Here is a 19812-nt window from a genome sequence, read left to right as displayed (position 1 = left end):
ATGGGTTCAAACCATCTCGCTTCGAAGTGAGTGTCCTCCCTTTGACATCCATTCCTGGTACTGTAATCCAAACCAGCACTTACGTCCCTATGTTACGAACAAGAGCGCACATACCCCTACCCATTTGAAGACAAATACTGGGGGGGAGAGAAAGGGGAGGTACCACTTTCACCATCACAAACAAACAAGAACCACAAGTTTCACTCTTTTGAAAGATCTTCCATGAATTGGAATCTCCAGCAAAGTCCTACCATCGACAGAGGAGCCCTGTATTAAATACCGGTCCTATCTAGTTTCTGCAACATTTGGCAAGCTGCAATCTTTGAAATCACTGAGAATTCCTTTGTGGAGACCCTGACATACAAACATTTACACAAACTACCTGCATATTCATTCCCTAATGCAAACATAGTGTCACATATTTATTCCAGCTAAAATACGGCTCGCACCACTCATTATTTTCTAGTACACATATTAGCAACAAATTTTGTAGGTCACCATTCGTTTGGGGACTCTACACACGAACTGTTCGTCAGCCAATCAGAATGCTTCTTTCAACGTATTTGAAATCTGCTGTTCATAGTTGATCACTGGTGGTGTCTTATTTCGTTTGTACTTATTGAAGACGAGATCTTTTGTATTACATATTTAAACAACTAGTACAATGATTGAGATAAACAAAATCTTTGGAGCTTGTGTAATAAAGCATAGATCACAGGCATAACAGCGCCCTCGGTAAGAAACATTGAAGATCCCCATTCAGAATGGTTTCCAAAGAGTCATGGACTGTTTCTCTTACCTTAACCTGCCCCTACCAAAGGAATTTATGCATTAATATCCTGTTCATCAACTCCTATAATGGCCTTTGCCAATATTCATGTGTATTTTTTTATAGCACTTGATCTTTATAATGCAATTGAACATAATTCGACCTCATAAAGCCAGTTCAACTTGTAGTCAAATATGGTTATACGATGTTGTGAACAGTTTCAAAACTTTGATTTGATTATTTAAAGGCAGACAGCTGAGCAAAAATGGTATTAACAAACTTAGAATCCATCTCAATATGCTAACAATTAACACTTGACCCCAAACTACATTTTTTGCAATTATTCACACGCAATGTCCTTAGAATTTATCTGGTACATATTATGACTACTACAAGGAAATCCTAAATGTGTGAAAAAAGGTCTCTGAGCAAATATGATCATTGTCTGGGTAATTAGCCTTGGCCTTAAAGCATCTTGCTGTGTGTTAGCATAAATACGGTACAACAGAGGTGGGCACAAAGTTGATCTGGTTTGCGAATTAGTTGAAATTTGTTTACCCCAATCCATGTGCCGTAACACTTTAGGATCTACCCATTTCCTGGGACGAAAAATGGACACATGACCTATCCATCCGGGCAAATGTTGTCCATCTGTTATTAAAGTTGAAATATCCTATCACAAGTAGAAGTACCTCAAACTATACATAATTCATTTCTTCACATGCTATCTAAGCTAAATTTCCCACCAGCCACATAATAAAGACAGGGTCCTGAAAGCATTCTCGCTGGCCGCACAATATTCGTACACATGCAGCCCACCCATGCACACCAAGACTGTATAATGTCTCCTGTTACAGTCCAAACACTCTTACAAGAAATGAATTAATATATAATTACTTTTTATTGCAATAGATTCTTCACAATAGATTATTCAAACCTCAAGAAAGTCTTTCTTTTTGGTTTTTTAGAAAAATCATGAGTTTTAGAGTATATTGTAAAAGCGTACAAAACTTTCATAGCATATTTACATACTGTACCTTACTGTACGCTTTGCAATAATGAGACTTGGATTGATTGGCAGACATAAATGACCGGTAATTAATTCTTGTAAACACAAATTTCTAAAAACATCTACTACGGATGTGTCTGTGTGTGCAGGGTAGGCGAAAAACGTTTTGCTTTCATATGGCATTAAAAATTCTACATTTCAAAACATGTTTGCTTCCAATTTTAGATATAACATGCTTTGAACTAAAAGTAGAATCTAAGAGCCAGTTAAAGTAAAGTATATGCACCAATGTAGTAGGATGCTTCATAATCACTTAAGAGGCTAATCACTAGTAAGAGTAATTACCACACTGATGCATCTCAAATAGGTAAATGATCTCTTTAACAGTCAATGTGACACACGATGCTAATGATTATTAATTGAATGAATCCTGTGGAAATAGGTCATAATATGGTTTCAGGTTCAGAAACCTTCTGACATTCATTACCAAAACATGACAGAGGCACTGACATTGAAAAACTAAGTCAGTGCGTCTTAAATGCCACAACGTATGTAAACTCACTATGTCACTATTGTTGTTTAATGTTAAAGCTTTTCGTAGAATGTGGTCCAATTGCCAAAATGATTGCAACGATGCAGCTCCTTAACTTGACTATAGTCCGATTAAATGGACTCAAAAAGTCAGAAAATGTTGGAAATTTCCTGACTGTGTAATAGTTAGACTTAATTAGTTTTAATTAATGTTATGAACAAATGAAACATTGGGCAATTGATAGAGGCAAAAATTAGCTTCTTCAAACTCACTTTCGTCAAGAAAAAAAATAAAACATCAGGGTGTCTTAGATCAATTGTACGGTAATCTTATTTTGAGAATTTCTCGTTAAAATTTGGTAAAATTATACCAAATAAAAAAAGTTTCAAATCGTCAAATCTCTGAATAATATTTCTTTTTAATTAGATTTTTATATTAGATTTTCATTTTCAAAATCTCCTCTATCATGTAAGTCTTTGTTGATGATTGAGTTCGACACCATCCTTTAACGCTATCATGCAATGATACTTTTGGATACGGAAATGAAAAGCAATACAGCTCTTAATTTGTGAACTAGACTACGAGTGAATGAGAGTGTGCTCTGTATTACTTATGGATGAATTATAAACCTGATATGCATCATCCAACCCATGTTAAAAGCATCATTAACTAGTTATTAATTAGCTATTCTTTTCTCCCTCGAAACAATAGTGCCCCTGAAGTAGTCACGACTGAACATTGTTTTAAAACTGCGTTAAATCAAAAGGTGGCGACATTGCTTCCGTCCCTACATATAATCAGCAATTTCCTCACACCATGAAACCTCTGTTCATTGTTTTTTTCTTGTTGTGTGTTTTTTTGTTTCCCCTGCTTCGCCGGATGGTTTTGAAACTATTGGAGATGAATGCTCTTGTGAAACAACACTCACGTAAAGATCCATAATTACATTGTATAAGTTTTCTAGTTGTGTGGTTGTTAAGTTAACTAGCAACTACAATGTCTTATGAATGCTTTGTTTTTCTTTCCTTTCTTTGTCTTAAAATTACGATGAAATAGGAATTAAAATTAAACTTAAAACAAACGGAAACAGGAACCGATTCAACATGAAGAGTACTTCCTGTCGATATGTGCTTTGACATGATGGTGCATTCTCAACAACTTCAACTACCAACAATGATCAAATTCTACCATTTTACGTTAATTTTGCCGTGAAATCGATCAATCGGCTGATCGATAAAAATATTCATCCATCTATCAACTGATAAAAACAGTCAATAAAGCAATCAATCAATCCATCAAATCGTGCCACGGCAGCCGTATTAAACTACATTCTGTGCAATGAAATAAAAATTATTTTGCTACATTTTTTTTATCTTTACTAACCAGATTTTCCACTCAATGATGCAGGATATTACAAATGCTACTTCCTTGTGCCTTTATGAAGTTTGTATGCCTTTGCACGAAGGTACATGTGAGGAGAATGCTTTAATTTCAAAATATCCAATATGCAGTATTGTGAAGACAAATGTCAACATTTATTCTGAGAGTGAATGATTCATAGCTGGAACATGCAGAGGTCAACTATATATGCAAGATCTTACACACCTGCGGTAGGTTTATTGTGTTGCTACGGTTTCCCTTTCCTCGACACTTTAAAAATCAAAACGGAAATCAAATACAAATGATACAATGTATTAACCCACTGAATATCACAGGTGAAGTTTTAAGTCATGTACTTGATATCCAATGACAAATACTTCATACTATAAGAAAAAAACAAATATCATGTCCACAATATCACCAAATTTGAGTTGCAAGTATATCACAAACGGATGTGTAAGAATCTCTGCTTACGTCTTCAGAGGGTGGCCGGGGGATGGTTGAACCCACAGGACCAGCACACTGAGATGCCAGGTAACACTGATATAAACAATTGTTTTCTGATGGGATCAGGTAATATCACCTCCAAATGATTTTTTTTTTTATGTTAATATTTTTCCATCTGACATAAAATTAACATTATCTAAAGACTGCAGTTTTCTATTTTTTCTCCACAAAATTTCTCACATTTATGCAAATTATTCACTTGAAAGTAATTGTTTCCTTTAAATTAACGAAACAGCTTTGTTACATACCAATCGGATGTCCTTGACGGTGACCTTCTTAAACCAAGTGTTGTACATCAGAGACGAAAGAATCGGCACTAGATCTCTGCAAGGTTAGAAAAAGAAAATAAAGAAGTATCAAAAAAATGTTATTAACGAGCCTAGTAAATTGAGTGACTATTGTTAAGACTGTATGTACTCAATTACCTATTTTAACAAGTGCTGAGATTGGGAGGAGACAGGTAAGCAAGCAAATAATGCTCGGATACTCCCATATTTGAAAGCTTTTAGGCAAAATTTAGTTTATATCGACACCTCTGAACGTACTCAATTGAACTTGAGATGGAGTCTATTTTATGTTTATTGGAACAAACAAAACCAAAAAAGAATAAAACAAACATACGAGGGCATATTATTCTCAAGTACAGTAGCAGGTTCATGCTTGTTTTCCCTATTCATTTTTCACTTTATTAAACTCGTTTATAGCAAGCACCTTAGTATTTAATATGTCATGGTCTCTTTATAGTGAAACTGGGTGGAGGCTATCTAGTTTGCCGTTTCAGCAACTGTAAATATCAGATTTTTCCTTTCTACAATTTGGAAGATCATCTAAGATGGAGAGATTGTATATTTCTCCCAGGTGAAGAAAAGCCCTCCCTACTTTAGCCAGGCAGTTAGGGCTTGAACCCACAACTTCCAAGATGTTAGGTTTCATCACTTCTAATGCACACCATAGTTATATGCATATGTCTTTCTATGAAGTGTCTGCCATTAAAATTTAAAAACATCATAAAGTGATTTTCCTCCTCATTTCTGGATTGACTGCCAAGCACCTTTAACTTTTGAATTCACAATGAACCGGTTTCATTTTCAATTTTACGTTTTCAATTAACCGGTGCTATGGACGAGTGGATAAATACGATGGCATTTGAAGCAATGAGGCTTAGCAATCGGGAGGTTCCGGGTTCGATACCCAGCCGGGTCATAGTAAGTTGGGTTTTTCATCCAAGAGCAATACACGGTTTTCCCATATGTAATAACTTCAAAGCGATTTCAAATTTGAGTTAAAAAATTGAATTGGAAGCCACCCGACGTGTAAGTTGTAATCCATAAGCCCTTGCGGGTTTCTCCCACATTTGTGGTCGCTTAAGCGCCGTAAAAATAACTGCTAATTATATATTTATTTATTTTATTAATCAAGTCATTTTAAATCCGTTCCAAATAGATCTGAGAGAGTCCCATTGCACAGTTACTGCAATAACATGCATGTATATCATATAAACAACTGCATATCAATTTATGCAGACAGTATGCATAAGATCAAAGCCAACTGTACCCTCTGCATCTCAGTGGCATAAGTCACGCTCTGGTTTACAACCAGGCAATAACTTTGCTACTCCGTCAGCGAAATCCCGTTGTAACAGACTTTACACCCTCCGGCTCCTCCAATCTATCGGATATACGGTAAATTGCCCACTTCAAAGACCCCCAACTGATCCCATCCATAGTATAGTATATATAATATAAACAGTTGAAGTGTTTTGCATGAATACACACCTGCAGTGCTTGCATTGTGATGTCAGCATAGCAGAAATCTAACGGTAGTATTTAATGATTCATCTGTCATATATTAATAATTATGACATGGTCTTTTGTCTTTATTTCCATAATGATTGTCACACATCATACAAAAATTATGATTCTTTCAAGATTCTACAAGTTCATTGCTTTGATGTGTATCTTCAACCAACTTAAAAGGCAAGCGATATCGGTGCTAAATCTGCTAGAAAAATGGATTCTCAGCAGACGTCCCATGAGCGAAATCCGGCCCGATTGAAAAATTTCAATCCATGCCCCTCAATGTACAATATTTTCTATTTTCTTCCGCAAAATTGAAAGCATATATCTGCTATATTAGAACCATGTGCAATATATATATTTAACTATCACAAGTTTTATGAACTTGTTAAAATTTAACCCTGATTAACTGTTGACACAAGATTGCTGTTAAAATTTGTAAACGTTTCAAAATCCCTCCCCCTTCAGCTTCAATGGCTATTAAACTTGACAGTACAGTTGGCCATACGTACTAACCAAAACAGGTCTTACAAATTCAAAGTATAAATTGGAGTACCTTGTTTCAGTTTCGTCACTGGTTGAAATTCACTCCAAACTGTGGCCATTTAGAGTTGGCGTGATATTTCACACGCCTCGCAATCTAAACTAGGAACTGAGTGTACTAGTTCCTGCTCTAAACCCCAAAATGTTGATCTTTTATTTTATAGGCCATTAAAACTGTATTAACAGTAAAAAACAGTCGAACAATTTCACAGTTTGGGGAACAGTTTCAGGGTTTGATTATATTAAAGCAACTAGTGCTCGTGACAAAAGAGCACAAGTTACTGTATGTACAGTACTGTATGTTAGAAAACTATTGAAATTAAACTAACAAAACACGGTCTTGTTCTATCTCTAAAACTGAACTCTCATTTGAAGTACACTTTAACTTTGAACACTTGCCAGTTTACCTCTGAAGACTATCCTGCAAGGATCAAATACGAATACAAATAAATTCAGACTAAAAAATGGGTGTTATTAAAATAACAAATTGGGAAGAGAGCAAAAGTTAGTGTTTTTAATGTTTCAATTTAAACACGGCATAATTTGTGGAAATTTGACAAACTACCCTCTTGGAAGTTTATGCTCTCCACTAATTGCCCTTCACATTGAGAATGACTCGACTAGACAAGGGGCTTATTCTGCTTAACCCTTCCTCAAATGCGTTGAACTCTTTAGATCAAAGACCTATTGACTCCATTATTAGACAAGCTAGTTCTATTTTAGGGTGGGCTCATCATACCAACATTATCTTGAGGCTGAGCTTAACACTGTTCTAGATGATAACAACCACCCCCCTATATGTAGATCTTAAAGGGGGTGAAGACTCGCGCAAAAAGAAACGGTTAATGCCGGTAATCTGACCTAGTTTCGAATGAGGTGTAACAGAAGTTTTAGACACCACCATCGATCCCAGAAAATACGCACACAGCTTGCTACCTTCGGTAATTAGACACTAGTGTACAGTCAGTAAATACAGCTGCGGTCAATACCCACAGCACAGTGTTCAGACGATACAGCGATGGACACCTCAGGTCCAGCTAAACATAACAAGGTATCACGTTTCATTACTGTCTGCATTTTGTAGCGGCAAGCAGAAAACTTCACTTGCAAGCAACGGAAAGTTAACTTTTTCAGAGGGCGGCACGCGGTTTGGGGCGAGTCTTCAATGCCTTTAATAGTGCAATAACCCCTCATAGTGGACTGATGAGATCACCTCATGCTGCTACAAACCAACACAAATCATTGTTTATCTCTCACTTTATAAAGATCTATTTAACCGTTTCTATTTCACTTTTCGATTTTAACTTCTTTGTCTCTTACATTGTCTTATCCTGCTTGTCCAATTTGTATATAACTTTGTTTCATGCAATTTTTTTATGTATTTACATTTTTAATGCGAGCATGTAATTGCCCTTTTGGGATATAATAAGGTTGAACTTGAACTTGTGATTTAAACATTCAGTACTTAACCATTGGCAATGAAATGTGAATTGTTTTATTGACTATTTCGGTTTCACATATGATATGATCAAATATGCACCACTCGAGATTAAAATAAATACACTTAGCAGGTCGGGATGTTGATACAACTATTAATGACTAGAAGGGTTAATGTTTCACCAGAAATCTGGGTGTGCCATAGGTTGTATTTAGAATGAAAGTCAATGAGTAAAAAAAAACACAGCTGTACGGTTACAAGCATTACAAGCATTATTATGTTCACTCTGAAGTCACTTCAGTTCAAACTATGGCCATGTGCCACCCACTATTAATTGTTCAGTAAACTCCTTTACCCAATGAAAATGTGTACAAAGCTTTCAGTTTTCAAGATGGTGAAAATCTCTTACACAATTTGTGTGGACGGACATGAGTTAAAAAAAAAGATACACACAGTACATGTCTAAAACTTGAAGTCAAATTGAACACTGTCTGTCTACGTCCACTATTTTATCAAATAAGCCACTTTTTGGTCGGCTTCTGAAAACACGACATAATTTACGCCCTTCTGCATTCGTAAATTTGGAAGCAGAGATTCTGTAGAATGATATTAACTTCTATAAGAAAGAAGAATGAAGAATTAATAAATAGATTAATTCTCTGAGATCTATGAAGCCATGAAGATTCAAGATGACCAGCTGGTTTCCAAGTTGGTTTCATGAACAGGTTAGTCTCTTATCTTCCAGGAGGAGGGCCATAAGGGGTGCAGTAGTTTTGTTTCATGTCGTTTATTTGTTTGTCTACAACATTAAATAGTGCAAGTGCACAAAAATAATATGAACAGCAATGAAGTACAGGAAAGTAAAATGAAAAACCCAGAGGGGCTTTTCGAAAAGTTTCATTCCCGAAAAGCTGCAAAAAATGTCAATAATACTCACTTTGCTTCTAGATGGTCAAAATCGTTGAGGCAGAGTTCGGTAGAATCTTGAGATAAGTAAATCGTATCAATGTCCTGATAGAATAAAGTAGAATGATTCATCAAATGAAGTAAAGGGTGACAAAAAGAAAAACAATAAAATGTATAAAGGTTAACAAAAAATATCATGGCAGGTAGTCGACATATTCCAACGATGAGAATGAATGACACTGCCTGAAAGGGTAACTTGTTATCTTGTCAAATTAAGCTCTCCCTCTCCATTTCTTTCCTTCCACCATACTTTCCCTTGCCCCTCCCTTACTCCTCTGCCCCTCCCCTTCCAGAGAGGCTTGACAGTACATACTATCCATTTATTCATATCATTCTTCTTGCACAATCTCTCACCTTCCTCCATACTTTCACTTGTCCCTTCCTTACTCCTCTGCCCCTCCCCTTCCAGAGAGGCTTGACAGTACATACTATCCATTTATTCATTTCATTCTTCTTGCACAATCTCTCACCTTCCTCCTCCATACTTTCCCTTGCCCCTCCCATACTCCTCTGCCCCTCCCCTTCCAGAGAGGCTTGACAGTACATACTATCCGTTTATTCATTTCATTCTTCTTGCACAATCTCTCACCTTCCTCCATACTTTCCCTTGCCCCTCCCTTACTCCTCTGCCCCTCCCCTTCCAGAGAGGTTTGACAGTACATACTATCCATTTATTCATTTCATTCTTCTTGCACAATCTCTCACCTTCCTCCATACTTTACCTTGCCCCTCCCTTACTCCTCTGCCCCTCCCCTTCCAGAGAGGTTTGACAGTACATACTATCCATTTATTCATTTCATTCTTCTTGCACAATCTCTCACCTTCCTCCATACTTTACCTTGCCCCTCCCTTACTCCTCTGCCCCTCCCCTTCCAGAGTGGCTTGACAGTACATACTATCCGTTTATTCATTTCATTTTTCTTGCACAATCTCTCACCTTCCTCCTCCATACTTTCCCTTGCCCCTTCCATACTCCTCTGCCCCTCCCCTTCCAGAGAGGCTTGACAGTACATACTATCCGTTTATTCATTTCATTTTTCTTGCACAATGTAAATTGGATGGAAAATTTGTGAGCGGGTTGGCTCCATTTAGGATACATATATTATAAAGATAAATCAACAAATAAAGACTGAGTGAGTGAATAAGAAGAAAAGAATAAGCAATTTCCATTTCGTAGCCTTCTACATTTTGTTTGGTCGAATCTGTACAATGGTCTACGATTTGAACTTTGCGATATTTTCTACTAAGGAAGTGTTAAAAAAATAAATTGCACACAGGACATATGAGTTATTAATTCTCTTTCAGGATTGTCAGTTCCAGCTTTTAGAACTTACAGGTCTAAGTTTGTCATTTCCCATTTACATCAAAATCAGTTTGTGGTTAAAATTTTGAGTAAATTCATTGTCTTTCATATCCTTTATTACAATATTTTTTGGTGGGTTTGAGAATAGGATATGTTAATTAATAAGACAGGTGGTCCTGAATGACTCACTTTCCCAGGATTTTTTTTCTTATAAAGCAGAATTACTTCATTTATTTGGTGCCAAACGTATTGCTCATTACAAGAAATTGGTACTGACCATAGCTGTGATATTCAAAGTTGTTCCTACACCACTGAGGAATGCTAACTTCATACAGATCAAGTAATTCAGAGAGTGAAAATGCTTTAAGGGTGCTGGTAACATCCTTGATGAAGTTCGATCGTGGGTGGCCATTATTTGATTGTCTAGCATAATTGGGGGCTGTACTGATGTTTCCAAGAAAAAATTGTCCCACCAAACTCTTTGTTAGCTGGAAGTGCCAAAACATTAAATTTCCATCAAAAATATGAGAATCAACATATATGTCTTTGCTTCTTGCTACGCGGTGTCTTACTTGAACCAGGGTTAGAGTAGCAGTTCACTGCTTGAACTGCCTTGAAATATGTCAGATTCAACAAAACTTATATTGGTTTGGGGATTTACGTGCGATGATACTTACCTGTCTCCAAACTATATTTGCACTTTCCCATCTATCTAAACTACATGACTGGATATTTTTTTAATGAACTGCACACTCTTTTCCTACTTCCAGATGATAGAAAAACTAGACACGATCACCAAAGTGTACGAGAGTGCTAAAAATGGTCAGATGAAAATCCCCCAAAAGATCATATCGCTTCACTTCTGAATGGTAAATTCGGGAGAAGGAAGAATAGCTGGCGCAATGCTGAAACGTCTCCAGTCATGTAGTATGTCTATAACTAGATGGGAAAGTGCAAATGTAGTGTAGGGACAGGTAAAAGAGTAAGTGAAAACCTACGTACCCATGCTACCTCCTCCATAAACGGTTGGCCATGGAAGTCACACATGAACTGGTACATCTGGGAGAAACCCCCGCATGGGCCGGCATCAGGAAGTGAAAAACAGTCCAGATGATTCTGAAGACTATCTAGTCTGTCCGATGGCTCAAGCTTTACATCGAAAAACAGTCTTTAGGGAAGTGGAGAGTAAGAATGCAATGTTAACATAAGAGACATTTCAATACTGATATTGTTCATACAGGTCCATATATTAGAGAGGAGATTTGATAAATGAAATCATAAATGCTTTACATAAATATATTTGGAAGCAGGAAAATTACATACCACAAAAACTTATCTGAGTTGTCGATCTGTTTTGTAAAGGAATCCAACAATGTAACAACCGACCGGGATATTGTTCATAAATTTTTAAAAGAGGAAACAGTAAAATGCTGCAACAGGGTTTAATTTGAGTGACTTCACAAAACAAACTTCCTTCTTGCAGATCACGAGCATCACAATTTTTACGTTTGTATTCATCCAAGAGATCTTTTGAAGCGTATTTCAAATTTTCGAGTCAAACTAATTGTTTTTAAACACCTTATTACAGAGATCTGTCATTCAGTATCGATCACACGCATCGGGACCGATGTGACAGTATCCTTTGTGGACGGTGCTGCAGAGCCCTTTTGTCCTCCAGACAATAAAGCCTAGACAGTGCTTAACAGTGCTGAACATTGTTTTCCAAAATGTGTAAACTCACATGTGATGTACCACACACAGTACACCATAAACCACTATCGACCCAATCGAGCACATACTGTTTGACAACTACCAAATTCACCACATTAATTAAACTCAGAACCAGGTTTCCTGTCACTACTGTGTAAGGTCATTCCTAAGGTGTGACAATCAAATGAAAATCACAAGGTTTTCCAACACTTCGACACAAGATGGCAGCATACATAGTAACAGATGTATCGTACAAGATGGATGGTAGAATGAAGTTGGCAGGGAACCGCACCTCGCTGATTCCACGGTGGGGGAGGGGAGGGGGAGGGAGGTTACCATATGGCTTTATCGAGGGTTAATACTTTGGTGTTAGGGATATAGACGCACGAATATCGTCTGAACCCTTCAACATTAAATGAACATCAGCAAAAACTGAACCATTTTGAAATCTACAGTACACAGAGTCAATCACCTCTGTCAGGGAACACACATCAGTCACTCATCGTGGTTACTTACTCTAGAGGTGTGTAGGGGAAGACCCTCTTCAGTGATTCGGCTATGAATTCAATGATTCTGGATGCCTCATCCAGCGATCCCGCGGTGACCAGGAATGCATCTTTCCTATCTAGTAACTTCAGCTTTATCTGTGGGTCACAAAAAAGGAGGAGCCACTTAATTACTCTAAATTTACACCTCACTGACAACTGTTTTCTCTCTCATAAAAGTGCAGCCAGTAAACTCTATCTCCACAGTAGGTGGTATAATGAGTGTGCAATTAAGTGCAAATTAGCAAAAAAACAATAACCGGGTGCTGTGTTTCTACCTAGATGATTGACATGACCGTTCAATAGCTTTGACAGCACTGTTAGCTATAGTTACACAGGAAGAGATGCTGTTATTTCCTTGCTACTTTCATATATATATATATATATATATATACAGTAATGAATGTGTAGCAAGTGGTATGACAGATATACGGGTAATACGCCCTTAATGACAGTTATTCAAAGCCAATTTATACGCTTTGACACACCAGTAGAATCACTGTGGTCGAGTGGTACGGGCTTAGGTTCGTGACACGAAGATCCGGGGTTCGATTCCTACCTTCGCCTGATGAGTCCCAAAAGGACGAAACCGGTCGTGAAGTGGAATTTTTCTGGTGTGTTAATCTTTATTGATTTACTATATATACAGTATATATATATATACAGTATATATATATATATATATATATATATATATATATATATATATATATATGTATATATATATTTGAAACATTAAGTATGCCATAATGTCTTTCTCTTTTACTTTTAATGTCACAACACTTTTCTCTCCTTTTTTTTTTCTTTTGGAAAGATGATGGGGGGGGGGGCATTTTCTCGTTCATCTTTTATCAGTTTTAAACATCGAGTTAGTTCACCCTTTTGAGCATATCAAAGATACAAAAGGTATAAAGGGAAAACTCAATGCAGTACATTAGACTTAATAGCATTTACAGGATACTCCAACAAATGGATGAAAATATAAAATAATAACCTTCTCTTTCAAATACTATTGTTGTCTGTAAAGTGAAAAGAGAAACTGTGATTGAAGAACTTGACACTGACTTTCAGTTCAATTGATAAAACCAATTCGAAGCTGCAGACGATGCACTCTCAAATGAAATAGATAATTAAACGTAACTAAAAACAAAAGAGGAATATGTTCCCGGCTGAGCATTTCCTCCTCTCTTTTGAGGTTAAAAATAATTTCATTGTTAAAATGAAAATACTAAAAAAGAAAGAAAAAAATTTAATTCAGTTTCTACGATATACTGTACATGGGTCAAAATATGTCGAGCATCAATGATATTACTAAGACAGCAGATTATCTCGTAAATTAATACCCTCACCGATCTTACACCGAGTGACACCAAATGGGCACGACTGAGGAGGGATTTAATTCAAATGGGCACGACTGAGGAGGGACTAAATTCAGTTCTCAAGATTTTGTTGCCCAGAGACTCAACTTTTCATACAGATGATAATAATCACACGCCCCCGTATGGAAAATGACAAACCTCTGAAATATCTATCACAATATTTTGATGATTGTGAGTTTTTTTCTTTATTTATTTCATTTCCAAATTGTTTTGTCCAAGACAAATGGCTGCTGGGGCTACGATTCTGCTACAAGGCTAGGACAGCCTAAAGATATTTTTTAACCATAGGTCATTTGTGCTGTTTTAAGTACATCAGGTATAAAATTATAAATAGTTTCAATTCTCACCTGTTTGGGTTTCGTACTTTCAATCTGTTCCAACTCGAGATAGTTGAATTCATGTTCCAGCTGTAAATCAACAGAAAGGAAAAAGAATGACGAGACTTGCTGAATAAAATGTTTCCCAAGTTTTGCGAAAGGCAGGGTGGTGAGGGAGGAGTTGTACCTGACTAGACACGGTCATCTAAAGGGTACCGGGACAGGGTCAAGATGAGATGGGGGTGGAAACTGGAAAATGGGGGCTGGAAACTGGTAAATGGGATTGGAAGGTTTAATATAGACGGGTGTGAAATGGAACTTTATGGGGAATGTTTTAGTGTTATTTCAATAATTATTTTATTTCTTTGCTTTCATCAACATCACTACAACATAAAACGTTTGGTACAAAATAATGCTGATATAGCTAAGATATATTACGATCACATTTGAATACTGTATCATGTTAAAATATCACATTTTAACATTGTATGACAAAAAGTCATGTAACTTAGGGTAGAAAATTGTTAACTTATTCATTTCTGTATTAGTCTGCACGAAAGGTAAGTTACCATGCACATTTTTCTTTTCGTCAGGTTCATTCTGGGGAAGAAGGGCTAGTGGGGATGGGGGGGGGTAATAGTGTTTAATAGATAGGTTGATAGTACACTCTATAGAGTTAGTGTGCTATGGTTGTGAGGAGGCAAGTAGAAAAGAAACAAAGTTAATAGATAATATACTTTACATGGAACGTGAATTATCACATACTTCTTCTCATCAAGTTCCCTCAAGATATATATTGTATTATGCAAATGAACTTTTAGAATGGTTTAGTACCATGACTTCGGCCCCGATTCTTATATGCAAAGTAGGCTAGGCCTGGAAAATGAAGGTGTCGTACAGTAGGTCTATAGGGTAAGGTTTTGAAAAGTATGTCTGTTTTGTAAAATAAATGATGTGTCCTTTTTCAGGAATTAAAACACAAGTAAATTATTAATGCAACAAAGTGTGATTTCTGGTTGTGATTATTGAAATTGGAGGGGGGTTGGGGGGGGGGAGAGATTAATTACGTGCTAACATGAGCAATGTGCTTCAGCACTTCACCCTACCATATCAAATATCCTCAATCAGTGCTACAAGTTCGAAGTGATTAACTATAAAACATAAAAAAAAACACTTAAAAAGGGGAATTACCTTGGCTGCGAAAATGGGAAGGTATTTGCTATTTGTGAATCCAGTATAGCCTTAAGTTACAGCAAATAAAGATAAGAGTCACTTCGGTTAAATCAAATATCACTGCAGTTAAATCAAATATAACTGGGATCACGTGTTGACAATTAAGTCTCAATCTCTGTTAATTTTTATCTCAAGTATTGTCAACATGGCTCTTCAGTTTAATCAACAACAATATACAGTACATGTCCCCACCCATGTTTAATAAATGATTGAACTAGTTCAGCAGCAATGGATGAGGCAAATTATATATCTAAGTTCCTAAATGGAATGTTAAAGGAAATAAAATGAAATCTTTTTATTGTTGATAGTAAACCTAGACATAAGTGATAACTGTACCTTAGTACACACATGGTACAAAGTCAAGTATAATGTTCACACCTGTGTCTTAACCTTGAACAACAGCCTTATATACTGAACAAGTCTTATGTCTGGGAATAAAATGGAGGATCACATGATCCACTTTGGTGGTAATGTTCACACCTTGATTTTTGGGGGCCTGATTGCTGATGACCTTTAAAACTATGTTTTGTATTGGGAACTTGTCAATTAAAAACTTTGAGAATTAAAAAAATTTAAATTAAAAATTTAAATTTAAAAAATTTTAAAAATTGAACTTTGAGATCTGTGGTATAAATCGGGTCATCCCCTGTTGGTTGCACCTATAATTAGCAACTTACAGTATTCATATGTTGATATTATAAAACTTACTGGGCGTGAGTTGCACACTAAAAACAGCCCCCTAAACTCCCTTCCCTATAAGAAAAGGATACTTATCAGGCTGTAATACAGTAGGCTGTTGAAATGCTTAGATATCCAATAGGATGTAAAGAAGGTAATAATCCAATGTAATCCGGGCAGTTTTCGAAAGATTTGAATCCACTACGAAAACGCATGAGTAAACACTTTGGATGGTAGAATGAGAAGGAAGGGTATTGACCGGAAGGGACCGGTCACTGAGGGTGCACAGTGTTAAAAGACACGGTAGAATGAGGTGCTAATGTTGTGGAGAGACAGGTAAGCGGGGAACGAAGTAAATATTCCAATACAGAAAATGTTGGATTCCCAAATCTGAGGTACTGTAGTATGTTTTTACAGTGTAATGTTTTGACTTCATTATTTTGGTTGAAGTTCATGCCTATGATTTCTTTGTTCCTGGTGCGATTTTGTTGGATTAAAGTATAAACCGACTACGTCTGCATATAAATAGTTTAGTTTAGATTGAGTGATGTAAATCTGCTGTGAATTGTTAGCACTGAATAAACATTACAATTCAGTCCCTCATTTCCCTCCCCACCCCCCTCCCCCCCCAAGGGTCACTCTTAGGTAACATCAAAACTCAAAACTAAACTCATATGGAAGTATGGAAGTAGCAATTACCAGTAAAACTGTTTTCATTATAAAGTCTCCCTGACAGTTCCCTTGGGTCAAGATCAAGCCAATTCAGTCCCCCCCCCCATTCCCACCCCCTTCAAGCATCTGACTTGGTTCATATTCAAGTTTATGTCTGGACACTGATGAGTCACTTGGGTCAAGTTCAAGTCAACAATTAAATTTATTCCAGTTCACGTCAATGTCTGCCATCTACTTCAGTATGTCATTACCCTAATTATAATTATTTGTTCCTACTAAATCACTATCAGCTAAAATGGCATGTAATGTCCCTAATCACAGGCATCTGCTATGTCTGGCATACTCTACGGTCGCCATGGTTACTTACTCTAGCGACGTGTTGGGAAAGGCTCCCTCCATTGTACTTAGTATACATTTGATTTTTTTTAAATTCACAGTTTGAAATGGTAAAATGGCACAACCACATGACTGAAGTTCTGTACTGTAGTACAAGATAGGTTGAAAGCTAGTTTGGCACTCAAGCGGTTTTGCAGTAAAATTCTATATTTCGCGTTATGAAACAATTTGGTCTATACATGCACCAATACAATATAAAGCACTTTGTACTAAAGCATAGGAAGCCAGGTTTATATATCCGGATTTCTTTCTAAATCCAGATATCCTCCCACCACAATGTGGGTATAATTAACCTTTTACTGTATCTTCAAAAGAATGTGTATCACACCTATTAAAGATAAACTATGACCATACACTCACTACTGGTTTAGACCAAGGAGCTGGTATCTTCAAGCTCTCTGTCTTCAAGCTTGCTGTTCTGACAGAAAAGAATTTTCTTAATTATTTTAATAATTAATTACTCCTTTGTTTTCTTTGGTTCTTTTGTTGCTATACATTCTTTTCCTCCTATTTTCTCTTCATCTTTAAAAGGTAATTATCTCTCTTTTATTTTCAAGACAAATGCAAAATGAACACATTGCTAGCTGTTTTTACACCTATATATATATATAATCTGACTTTGCTCATAATTTTATTTCCCTAGTTAGTCCCTTAATTGAAACTTAAAAGCATGTGACCCAATAAAATATTTTTTTTTTTACCTTCTTTTATACATGACCTACCTTTTTTTATTCCACAGTTTGTAGCCCCTTAAATTATCCCTTTTTTATATTTATATTTTTATTGTTATTACTGGAAAGGAAGCCTCTAGAAAAGAATTAATGAACATGATACATCTAGTTTAAGGTATTTCCTTCCTAATAAATTCCTGCGGGAGTTAATCTTTGCCAAACAGGCTATCAAACTATCCTGTTAATGTGTGACTTATATGATTACTGAATGTCATTAACCCTTGTAATTATTAATAAATTAAAGTCCTGCACATTCAACCTCCATGACAGTTTGACTTGAACAGATTCATGGAAAGGATTTATGCCATTACAAATGATCAGAGGCAATGAGATATGTGTATCTAGACCAGGGGCGCAACCACCTTCGTTTTTTTTACCGGGGGGGGGGGCGATTAGATATTAAATCATCTTGGGGAGGGGTCTAAGGAGAGGTGTGTCCCTTCTCCCTTTGAAAACATTTGTAAATATGGAGGATGATTAGATTTAATATGGTGCTATATTTTGCAGCTCTTTTGAGACAGTGTTGCGGAAATTTTGAGCTTGTATCACATACATGTTAACAATTCATATATATATAAAACACTGTATAGGCATATCTATATTTTTATATTGCATAAATTTGTGGAGCAATTTGGCCATTTTGCACAGCATGCTGCTAGACACCACAACAGAAGTATAATCCATTAAAACTATAGTAACAGAATCCACGCAATTTTGCTAATACAGGTTTCCTTCCTTCAGGAGCTCAGTCTGACTTTATGATAGTTTCTAACAGCATCTTAAAAATTTCATGATAAATTCAATAATTGTTGCATTTACAGCCATAATACAGAAAAATTCCTATATAAGTTGGCACTGAATCTAAACATCTGTTTTGTTAATTAGATTCGGAAAGTCTCTAAAATGGTCTCAAAATATCTCGAAAGATAAAAAGATGAATGGCTGGTATTCTCCAGGGAAAAGATAGATTTTGATTTTTGGTTTTGTTACAGTTTATCCATGACCAACTATTAGTACTAGAACTTACCATGATATACACTACTAATGTAGTTTTCAACATATGGTACCGTATGGTACTGTACTGTATCCCACCACACACTGCAATGTATTACTTTGATGCATTACTGTAGTTACATTGCAGTGCACTACACTACTCATTAGCTATAATGTACACTACACTATACTGCATGTAGCTACATTGGTTTGCACAGCATTACTGTGCTGTACTGTAGCTACACTGCACTATCATGCACTGTACTGCACTGCACTGTAGTTCTACAATAGCTACAGTATATACAGCACAGTACAAATGTACAGCACTCCACTGCACTACACTATATGTACTGTACTGCACTGCAATGTACTTCCATGCATATATATACACTGTCGATGTTAAACATCTGCATCTGATTCTTAGTTTCTAATTTAACATTTGATTACAATTCTATATTAAAGTCCTCAGTTGTTATGGTGAAGGTACTCAAAGTCATTCTTCTTTAATTTCAACCTTAATTAATCAGTCATAATATTTATAAACAGTTTTTCCATTCAACCTTGTCTAATACCAAACAGTACAATATGGCTACAGGGCAGTGACAGACATTTCAAACCATTTCCTTGTTCCTTCCTCTGTATTTATGACAACAATGTAAAGTATATGTCAATCAAAGTGTTTTCAGTTTACTGAACATATCCACAATTATCCATTTATATTCTCAGTCATGAAATAACACAATGAATCAATCACAGGACATTGATTAAAACAAAACCTCCAGAGATTGACACAAGTTAGATTTTAATTTAATTAGGAATAAGAAGACACTCCTCACTTTCCGTCTACCTAATAATCCCTTTATCGTATATATCCAGTCTAACTGACTTTCCAGCCAAACGACGGTACAGTACAGT

At 36.3% G+C, this 19812-nt stretch overlaps 1 protein-coding gene across 9 annotated transcripts in view; it reads right to left on the bottom strand.

Moving 5' to 3' along the window:
• Nucleotides 1-19812, bottom strand: part of LOC139965151 (F-actin-uncapping protein LRRC16A-like) — a 95170-nt gene that overhangs the window by 58262 nt on the left and 17096 nt on the right. For 7 of the 9 annotated variants that reach the window (XM_071967360.1, XM_071967353.1, XM_071967352.1 and 4 more), the window contains exons 4-9: nt 14225-14284; nt 12470-12597; nt 11246-11411; nt 8912-8985; nt 4446-4521; nt 3916-3960 (exon numbers count right to left, since the gene is read on the bottom strand). In XM_071967360.1, coding sequence (XP_071823461.1) covers nt 3916-3960; nt 4446-4521; nt 8912-8985; nt 11246-11411; nt 12470-12597; nt 14225-14284 — 549 coding nt within the window. The remainder of the gene's footprint in view (nt 1-3915; nt 3961-4445; nt 4522-8911; nt 8986-11245; nt 11412-12469; nt 12598-14224; nt 14285-19812) is intronic. The other 2 variants (XM_071967356.1, XM_071967358.1) reach the window with 1 other exon arrangement.

Source organism: Apostichopus japonicus, chromosome 3, assembly GCF_037975245.1.
Source record: "Apostichopus japonicus isolate 1M-3 chromosome 3, ASM3797524v1, whole genome shotgun sequence".
NCBI lineage: Eukaryota > Metazoa > Echinodermata > Holothuroidea > Aspidochirotida > Stichopodidae > Apostichopus > Apostichopus japonicus.
The sequence above is the reverse complement of the archived record's forward strand: the minus strand, read 5'-3'. Positions and strand labels throughout refer to the sequence as shown.